General features: G+C 38.8%; 1 protein-coding gene and 1 long non-coding RNA gene across 2 annotated transcripts; one reads left to right on the top strand and one right to left on the bottom strand.

Moving 5' to 3' along the window:
* Positions 1-4,797: 4,797 nt before the first annotated feature.
* On the bottom strand, positions 4,798-6,640 carry LOC138905501 (uncharacterized). The gene is made up of 2 exons (XR_011413555.1): positions 5,693-6,640; positions 4,798-5,027 (listed from the first exon to the last, which is right to left on the bottom strand). It is a non-coding gene; the product is annotated as an uncharacterized lncRNA (long non-coding RNA).
* A 3,132-nt stretch (positions 6,641-9,772) lies between these two features.
* LOC104084810 (uncharacterized) lies at positions 9,773-10,728 on the top strand. The gene is made up of 4 exons (XM_009588762.2): positions 9,773-10,123; positions 10,241-10,333; positions 10,479-10,534; positions 10,599-10,728. Exons 1-4 carry the CDS (start codon positions 9,773-9,775, stop codon positions 10,726-10,728), a joined length of 630 nt encoding a protein of 209 aa, XP_009587057.2.
* Positions 10,729-10,989: the final 261 nt, after the last annotated feature.

Below are 10,989 nucleotides of genomic sequence, written 5' to 3'. Positions count from 1 at the left end.
TCCGTGTTCTTTGATGTCGAGATCATGGGCACCGGGATCAGCTCATCGACTGCCAACATTTCCTTTGCGGTCGGCTGCTCTTCGTAGACCGTCTTGATTCCTCCTGGCGTAAGGAACTTCAGTGCCTGGTGTACGATTGAGGGTAGCGCCCTCATGTTATGAACCCATGGCCTTCCGAATAGAGCATTGTACTCCATGTCCCATTCGATCACATTGAATTTTGTCTCTTGGATCGTCCAGGCGGTGTTCACTGGTAGGGTTATTCCTCCTTTAGTAGTTTTACATGCTATGTTAAATCCGTTTAACACCCAGACCGCCGACACAATTTGGTCTTGTAACCCCAACTGCTCTACGACCCTCGATCTGATGATGTTGGCCGAGCTACCTGGATCAATCAACACACATTTAACTCAAGATTTATTGATAAGTACGGATATTACTAGTGCATCATTATAAGGTTGTCGATGCCCACGGCATCCCCATCGCTGACCAAAATGGTTCCCTCCGGGACGTAATCTCGGGTGCGCTTTTCCCTCGTGATAGATACTTTAGTTTTCTTTATCATTGGCCCTTGGGGGACATCGACCCCTCCAATTATCATATTGATAATGTGCTGAGGTTCTTCTTGTTCGATCTGTTTGTTGGAGTCCCTGTTCCTGAAGTGAGTTTTGGCTTGATCACTCAGAAATTCTCGGAGGTGCTCGCTATTAAACAACCAGACAACTTCTTCTCTCAATTGTCGGCAGTCCTCGGTCATGTGGCCATGAGTGCCATGATACTTGCACATCGGGTTAGGATCATTATGGGTAGGGTTGGACTGCAATGGTCGAGGCCACTTGGTTTCCTTGATGTGCCCAATGGCTGATACGATGCTGGCTGCATCGACGTTGAAGTTATACTCTGATAACCTAGGTGCTTCCCTTCCCCCGAGCGGCCTGTCGAAACCAGTTTTGCTCATCAGACCTCAGCTATTGGGTCCTCGATCGCTTCACTTTTCGTTCCTTGTGGGGTTGCGCCCGGGCCCGTTTGCCATTCGATCTGCATTGTATGGTTGATACCGATCTCGGACCGGTCTTGATTCATGATTGACAACTCTCTTAGACCTATCGTCGGTTCTGATGGGATAAACAGACCCAGAAGGGCCTCCGAATTGGTCGTTCTCGACTCTGATTTTTGACTGGTACCTGTTGTGGACGTCGGCCCAAGTTATTGTTGGGTACTCTACCAAATTTTGTTTTAGCTGTTGCGAAGCTAAGGAGCTTCGGGGGTTAAGTTTTTGAGTGAATGTCTGAATGGCCCAATCATCCGCAACTGGAGGCAAGTCTATCCATTCCATTTGAAACCTTGACACGAACTCCCTGAGCATCTCGTTGTCTCTTTGCTTAATCTTGAAAACGTCCGATTTTCTGGTCTCGACCTTGATGGCCCCAGCATGAGCCTTCATAAAAGCATCTACGAGCATAGCGAACGAGTCAATGGAATTTGGGGGGTAAGTTGTGGTACCATATCATTGCTTCTTTTGACAGAGTTTCCCCGAACTTATTTAGTAACACCAACTTGATTTCATAGTCTTTCAAGTCGTTGACTTTGATGGCGTATATGTAGGAGGTCACATGCTCACTCGGATCCGTGGTTCCATTATATTTTGGAATATCAGGCATACAAAACCTTTTCGGGATTGGCTTTGGTGCCGCGCTCGGAGGGAAAGGCTTTTGGACAAATTTATTGGAATCCGGTACTTTCAATAGCGGGAGTGCTCTCAGAGATTTGATTGACCTGGAATTATATGTCTCCACCTTCTTGTCATTTGCCTAAATTTTCTTTTCACCTGATTCTACCCGCTTCGTTGATGCTTCAAGCATTTTCATTAGTTCGAAACTGACACCGAACTCAGCTTCACTTTGGTGATATGCTCATTTCTTCAGGTGTTTTCCCAGGACAGTTGGGGCTCGACTCTACTGGAGGTGCGACTTTGATTTTGTAGTTGCGCTATCGCTGCCTATTGAGCATGCAACATTTCAAAGATTAACCGTAGGCTAACTCCGTCGCCTTTATCTTCGGGCGCTCCTCGAGCCGTTGGTTGGGCTCCTCCGCGAACGCTGATCTCGGGATCGGTTGGCAGGATGGCGTTGAGAGCCATCTGCGAGTTAGCATCGACTGGGTGTGCAACTGGGACTCCGTTGGGATCAGAAGGGGGCACCTCGTTACTAGGCACCATATTGTTATTTTCGCCATGATGGCCAGACTCAACCTCAACGTTCAAGTGAGCAGACTAAGAATTTGACATTTTTAAGCTGACCTGAAAATGAGACCTTAAAGAATAAGTGTAAAATAGAGTGTGTTATGGAGATTTGTATCAAACCACCACTATTATCCTTATCCCCACGGTGGGTGCCAAACTGTTTACCCTTAAAACAGATAACAATTGAATTTATACGCGGTTTTAAGGATATGTAGATATATTCAACACAAATGATCAAGAATGTTAGATAAACGAGTTAAAGACAAAGGAATAATCAAACCGATTGTAACGTTAAGGCCGGGCTTGGATTATTTCTGCCCTCGACCGTACCCTCAATTCAAAGCCAATTGCGTATAAAGAACAATAGTAAAACAAGAACTTTTCAATAGCTAGAGAGCAGAAAAATGAATTTGTATTGCCTTGGTTTGCGTGTTACAATGTGTGTTATTGAATAAAAAGCTTTCCCTTTATATAGTAGGAGAGTTTCATCCCACAATTCTAAAAAAGGTAAAAATTCTCCTTTCTCGCCAATTACCGATCCGCTATCGATATCGGGCGAGATCTGCGCCATGATATCCGATGGGATGCGGATATCACGACCCTCCGTTAGTCGTGTGCAACTGTTGCCATGCTTTCCGTGGTCTCGTAGCTCATTCTAGGTTCGGGGAACATTGTCTTATCAGGCCCGATGGAGAGCACTCCATTCGGGCCTCGGTACAAGAAGTTCCTAGCTTCGATTCCGATCCCATGTAGTCATATTCTTGCTTCGTTTGACCTACCAAAAAATCGGGGTATGCGTTTGCCCCGGTTTCATCCGTATACGGTGGATAAATTTAAATATTTTCGTGTAATACGGGCATGACTTCAATGATAACCCTAAAATATATTTACACTTGGCCCTAAAATGATCTAATAGCTTTTTGAGCCGACAAAGTAATCATGCAGTGTCATTGTATACCAATTTACTCCATCTAATGCTGCCAAAGAAATTCAAGCCTTATCAAATTTTAAGAGAATATGGAAGTTAAATTGTTGTTTATTAAACTCAATACCACTTGAAAATAACCTTCAAATTAAAATTCCTTTTTCTTTACCTAAATTTGTGTCTTATTTTAAGATTTTAACTCTCCGATCCTATGAGATTTAATACGACTTTGTTGTTGCTTCAAAAGTCCAAATTTATAAAGATTTCTCATTTTCAATGAACAAATAGAAAGCAAGAAGAGAAAACTAAAGTTGGGACCGACGACAGCAATTGAAGCTAACAAATTTGTCAGTCTGTGATCATTTATTATTAGGACTCCCATGTATGTCAAAGATGAATGACGCTCTTCTCCCTTCAAACTCATTTTCCAATTGCATGGCCAAAGACCCCCATATTTCTTGGTCTCCCTTTGCAACTGCTACCCTATTACTTTTCTGGGCCCTTTTTAATTTCTTCCTCTCTTCTTTTAGTAATACCAATCTGGCAATCCTGGCAGCCTACAGAGCACGCCAAGAAATCAGCATAAACTCTTTAATTTGTTTTTTCTATTTTTTTTTAATAATCGAGATATCCCTAGGGATTAGCTAGCGCATGGTATGAATTTTGGCTCCATTCCTATAACCTTCCCAACTTAAATACCATGGATATCAAAAACGAAACAATTATTTGAAACTTATGAGTTCGAAATTTTAAATCTTTTAAATTACTAGATTTTAAATTAATATTTTATATATATTTATTAAATTTTTTAAGATAAATACACGATTTGTACTAAAATTACTGGCTTCGGAACCTGTAGTTCTACTCTCCCTCGACCGGATGGATATTGTCTTCAGTGAGTTCGAACCTCGTAATATGTGTGGAGCCTGGTACTTACATCACACATTGGGCTCATAGCACTAAAGCCATGTGGCTCTTTAATTATTCCCTTCTATAACTTTAACATAATCTCTAAGTCAAATTAACTTATTATTATTCTTTCATTGCCAAAAATATTAACATCCACGACTGGAGTTAATAGGTATACTATAAACATACAAAATGACAAATGAAGGAGTAAGACACTATCACTTGAAATCGAGGTTGAAGACAAAAGGAAAGCTGACTAAGTTTCCATTGACTCAGATTACACAATCCCCATGTAGCTCTAACACATTCACGTAGAAAATAGCTACCTATCGTTAGGTTTTGATTGGACCATTCGGAAGAATAAAAGATAAAAGAAGCACTACAAGAAATTAGACCTATAACGACACTTTAGCGTCCCATTTAGTTAAATAAATGTTATAAATTCATTAATCGATATTTATTTTACATTTAGCTTAAATGTCTGAAATTTTGGGATTGCAAATTTTTTGACATTTAATTAAATAACGGCAAAAGTTTTACAACATTTATTTTACGTCATTTAGGTAAATGTCACATAGAAATTTATGACATGTGAGCTAATGTCAATAAATAAAGAGTGACATTTATTTCCAGACTTTTATTAATGTCAGCATGATGAGTTTCAAGCACATTCTGTTTTGTTTCCAACATATTATATATCCTACAAATGTAATCCACCATAGACAATATAAACTGAAATCAATATTTTAAAGATAGAAGTTATCAATATCTAATAGAATATTATATGTACTCTTTACAATAAACAATGTCATGATAAAACTATTTATCAATATTCAGGCAAAATCTAACTATTCGATCTTAGAACAACAAGAGATGTCTTCGCTTCTTCAACTCCTCTTCCACTCTTTCTGCACTTCCTTCCAAAGATCCCTTTCTCATTCACCTGTGTATCTGTCCATTTGATAGGTGTTGACAAAGATAAGAAAGACGGGTCTATGTAGCAGTAACCTATAATTTCAAAACAATTAGTACGAACAATTTCGCATAGTGAACTTTAACAATGCAATTTCTTTATAAGCATCATCTCCTTTATTGTAATAGAGATACCCAAATTAAGTACATCATAAGTTACCTTTCATTTCAACAAGCACGAATAATCATGAGTTGAAAACAAAAAACATTAATAGAGAATTATCCATCAAATATAGAAGGACATTACCATAATCATATGTGATATATTCGTATAATTGGCATCAATGTCATTCTTCACATGAACAACATATTCCCTATCAATCAATCATCTGAATTTCTTTGAAGGAAAACACTAGTAACATTCATCACTATACATTAAATTTAGATTATGATTTACTTATTTAAAGCAAGATGGAGAATTTAACAAAATTAACCTTAATGCTTTATAGAAAAAAATTAGCTTTAGTGAATATATGAAAGCACATAACAAGAGTACCACAAATTTTGAGAAAGTACCAACTGTGTAGGCAAACTACCTCATCAAAACCGTATCATAAATCTCTAAATATCGTAATTAAGCCATGTACGATTATCAATAAAAAAGAAGAATTGAAATATGAAAGATTTGAGAACAAAGCAGATACCTGGTCACAACAGAGAAAGAGAGATCTAAATATTAAAGAGAAAGGGAATTCTCATGTTGCATCTTTCTCCCTCCACCATGACGCCAAAGGCAGAGAAGAAATCACAGGCCAACAATAAGCTATTATGAATGGTGGAACCACTGCGGTTGACGAGAAGAGATTGCAGCCGCAAAGGGTGAAGGAGACCTAAAAGAATTAGGTCTTCACGGAAGCCGCTGTAGAATTGGAGATATAGTTTCTACATTTAAAGTAATTAATTAAAAAAATTGAATACGGTAAATTCCCCACTTTTAATTGGAAAGGTCGTTAAATATATCGTAATATTGTGTCATCTATAAAAATTGTAATAGTATTCCCGACTTTTATCATCAAATGACATTAACTTTACAACCTTTTTCCATAAGTGTCAGTAAATTAGTTTTTTTCCTACATTTATTAGAAAGGTGACTAATTAAGTGTCGTTGTATCCCCCCTTTCCTTGTAGTGAAGATAAGGCAGCCCAGCCATTGAGTTCTTGTGATGGTCTCTTTTCTTGACAGTTTGATAGAATAATATGATATTTCACACGATTCTCTTGTATTCCTATTCCTATATATGTAGAACAAAGATAAAAAGGATTTTGCACTCTCTGGATTCTTCTTTTTAAGGCTACAAGTTAGGTAGATGGTTCCTTCTTTCACCAAGACGCAGACAATTGCCAGTACTAATTCTTTGATTTTCTCAAAATTGTCGAAAAAGCATTTGATAAGTCTACTTTTCCACACTATGAAATCTAACAAGGAAGACCCCTTTACTAATTTGAGCAATTTTGTCTATCCCTAGAGCTCCCCATATACGGTTAAAGTTCTCTTCTATGATTGTTAGGGGGATTCGATCCCAACACATAGCAAACTACAACTGATTGCCAGTATTCTACCTCCTCCTTAATATCATCCATGGTGATTTTTATATTAGTAGCCGGGTTTTTGCTGCTACTAAGTCAAAACCCTCCCTCAATTTTGATTTTCCAACTATATTACTCCATGATTTTCGACTAGGGTCAAGTTTTTGGGTTGTACCTTTCTCAATTTCGGATTTCTCCTCTGCATCAACTAGATCTGCCCAGGATGCTCTGCTTGTGTTTTGTTCTCCAATGGTTGCATTTGGTGTACCAATAGCTACAATTGGTGTACCATTTGCCCTGCTTGCTGCCATTGGAGTTACCATCAACTGCGGTATCTGCTCCAATTCCAGTGGAACTACTCCCTAAATTACATTCACACTCTTCGTCTTCTTTGTATCCTCTAATTGGGGAATCCCCCTTTCCCCCATGTTTAGCACCGGTAGGTTACTCTTTGTTCCTTTCCCTCTCCCGCCAGTCTTCGATTTCCTTGCCATCCAGCCTTAGCTGAGAGGAGCTCTCATTCTAGAGAGAGAAAGCCTATCTGGATTAAGCTGATAGGGCTGGATTTGAAGTATTGGTGGCAAACAACACTAACAAAAATAGCAGGATTGGTTGGGAAATCAGTGAAAGTTGATACATCAACAACTATGAAAGAGAGGCTGATGTATGCTAGGGTACTGGTTGAGGTCCAACTGAACCAAGCATACCGAGACATAATCATGTTTGAAAGTAAAACTGGGCAGATAATCAAACAGAAAGTAGAGTATGAATGAAAACCTATACTATGTGATCATTGTAAGATATATGGGCATGACAAGCAGCAATGTAGAAATATGAACAAGCAGACAGAAGGTACTCAAGCAGCCCAGGTGAGTAACATTCCGAAAGGCAAGGGACCAGCAAAGAAAAGTATGCCAGAAGGGGACATAGTGAAGGAGATACAACACAACCCTAGAAGACCTAGACAACAGCTGCAATACAAAGAGGTTGTTGTTACTACTAGCAATATTTTTGCATCTCTATGGGAGGTAAACAACTCAGTAATGGTAAACAATAAAGATGGAAAACCCGGAGAAGGAGGTGTAGGAGAAAAAATGAAGCAAACTGAGAATGATACAAACACAGGACTGATAACAACGGTGAATCAGACTAAGGCTTCAACTAGTAGTGTAGTTAATACCATAGTGAAGACCCCCCTCATGCCGGATAAAATTGGATTTTGAAACACCAGGGGTCTGAATAGACAAGCAAAACAGAAAAAAATGAATCTGTTTATGCACAATTGTAAAGTTGGTCTATTTGGACTCCTGGAAACAAAAGTTAAAAGGTACAAAGCTCAGGTAGTAGCCTTTAACCTATGCAATGGTTAGTCTTTCACTAAGAATCTCAACCATCACCTTGGTGGTAGGATTTGGTTACTCTGGAAGCAACAAATTTTTGAAGTTAATATAAAAGTAAGGGCCTCACAAATGATTCATTATGAGGTGATATATAGAGGGACTAAGCTGATATTTTAGGTGACGCTAGTGTATGGATTCAATGATCAGGCTTTAAGAAGAGAACTATGGCAACAATTTGAGGGGGTTCATGGTACAATACAAGGGGCATAGGTAGTAATTGGAGACTTCAACTGTATTCTCAACAAGGATGGGAGAATTGGTAGTCATGTGTCTCTATCTGAAATAAGAGATTTTAAGCATTGTATTGAAGTATGTTCTTTAAAGGATTTGAGATCATCAGGGGCAATTTACACATGGAATAACAAGCATGGTGACAGCAGCAGGATCTACAGTAAAATTGACAAAGTCCTAGTCAATAATGACTGGATTACCACCCTACCTAGCTCTGAAGCACACTTTGGAAATGAAGGGTTAATGGATCATTGTCTAGTAATAATAAACTGGAAAAATAGGCAGCAATCTAACTAGTGCAGATTTAAATATTTCAACATGTGGAGTCATGCACCAAACTTCCAGCGGGCAGTTAAACTTAGCTGGGAGAGAGGTATAACTGGCTCAAAAATGTTTGGTTTGGTAGGAAAATTGAACAGGCTCAAATCCACCCTCCGGGAAATAAATAAAGCAAACTTCAGTGAAGTGGAAGTCAATACAGAAAAGACCAAGAACGAGCTAGATGAATGTCAAAATAAATTGCATAAGGATCCTAAGAATCTACAACTAATAGAGCATGAAATGAGGTTAACTGAAGATTATCAGAAATGGAAGCTAGCCAGAGATCAATACTTCATACAGAAATATAAGATTCAATGGCTAAACTATGGAGACCTGAACACTAAGTTTTTTCACAGTATACTCAAAGCCAGAAGGAATACCAACAGGATATTCACAATCAGCAACAACAATGGAGATATCATTAATAACTTACTAGGGATAGCACAAAGCTTTGTTGAATTCTACACATCTCTATTGGGATCCTCAAGCACCAGCAAAACCAGAGTTTGTAGCTCAACTGTGAGGGAAGGTCTAGTGGTATCAGGGGAGCATAGAAAGATGCTTGTAGAATAATTCATTGAACAAGAGGAGATAGAAGGTGATAAAGTACTAGGACCAGATGGTTACAGTAGTCAGTTCTTCAAAGACTGCTGGGGGATCATTAAAGATGACCTCTTAGCTGGTGTGATGGAGTTTTTCAGATATGGTAAAATTTTGAAGGTATGGAATGCAACTATACTCACTCTAGTACCTAAGAAGGATCATACTGAAACAGTTGGTGATTATAGACCTATAACATGTTGCAATACCATATACAAGATAGTCTTAAAGATGCTATCTAATAGACTGAAGAAGGTACTACCAGAAATCATTTCAGTTAATCAGAGTTCATCTGTAATAGGGAGGTCTATTGCTCAAAATGTTCTTATCTGCCAGGATTTGGTTAGACTGTATAATAGAAAGCACACTACCAGCAACTACTTGATAAAGATTGACTTGAAAAAAATATATGATCTTATTGAATGGGAGTTTGTGGAAGAGATGTTGCATGCACTAGATTTCCCATACCAATTTATTAAATGGACTATGAACTATATCACAACTGCCAAATACTGTATTGCAATTAATTAGGGGGGGAGGGGGAGGGGGGTGTATGGAAATATAATAGGTAGAAGAGGGCTAAGGCAAGGAGACCCTATCTCTCCTCTTCTATTTGTTATATGCATGAAATATTTTACAAGAATAATGAATCAAGTGGCAAAACATCAGGAGTTTGGGCTTCATACAAAGTGCAAAAGTCTTAGGCTAAACCATCTATGCTTTGCAGATAATGTGTTATTATTTAGCAGAAGAAACTTTCAGTCTGTACTCCTTATGCTGAGGGGACTAAAGACATTTTCCAATGCCTCTGGATTATGCACAAATGCATCAAAATCAAATATTTTTAGTGTGAGCATGCAACCCCAATGTGAGGCAGATTTACTAGAGCTGACTGGCTATGCAAAAGGCACTCTTCCTTTCAGATATCTTGGAGTACCAATTTCAGCTAGGAAACTATCTAAAATGGATTGTGAAATTCTGATTGAGAGACTAACAGTAAGAGTAAGGAGTTAGGGTAATAGACATCCCTCCTATGCTAGGAGACTGATGCTAATTAACTCAGTCCTACTCCATGTTCACAGCTATTGGGCTTCCATTTTTATTCTACCAAAGTCAGTACTCAAAGGTATCTCTGCAATTTGTAAAAACTTCCTATGGGATGGCAAAATGATCACAAATAGACCCCCACTTGTGGCTTGGGAACTGGTATGCAGGTCAAAGAGAGAAGGAGGACCGGGAATAAAAGAGTTCCAGAGATGGAATGAAGCTACAATAGAAAAGTACATTTGGAACATTGCCCAAAAAGCTGACAATCTGTGGGTTAAATGGATTAACAATATTTACTTAAAAGGTACTGTTTGGTGGCAATATGTCCCACCACTTGACTGTTGTTGGTACTGAAAAAAGGTTTGCACTACAAGAGATGTATTTGTACCAGGTTTTGTGATAAATGATTGGCTAAAATCTCAAGGCAAATATACGGTGAGCAATGGCTACAATTGGAGAATGGGGGAGCAGGAGAATTGGCCTTGGTGGAGATGGATATGGAGCAGAGGAAATATGACAAAATACAGTTTCATCTGCTGGTTGGTGATGCATAAACGACTACTAACAAAAGATAGACTATATAGGTTGGGCATCAGTCAAGATGACAAGTGTGTAATACGTGGTATCAATATAGAGACCATAGAACATCTGTTTTTTGAATGTACATTCTCCCAAATCTGCCTACAAGGTGTACTCAGCTGGACAAGGAGTGGAGTGTAACAAAGGGACATAAATGGGATATGGAGGAGGTTAGCAAGGAGCACTAAAGGTAGAAGTTGCAGGGCTCTTGTCATTGCAATTATGGTAGCACTGGT

The sequence above is a fragment of the Nicotiana tomentosiformis genome, chromosome 2, assembly GCF_000390325.3.
Source record: "Nicotiana tomentosiformis chromosome 2, ASM39032v3, whole genome shotgun sequence".
NCBI classification, from domain to species: Eukaryota; Viridiplantae; Streptophyta; class Magnoliopsida; order Solanales; family Solanaceae; genus Nicotiana; species Nicotiana tomentosiformis.
This window is presented reverse-complemented; position numbering and strand designations above follow the sequence as displayed.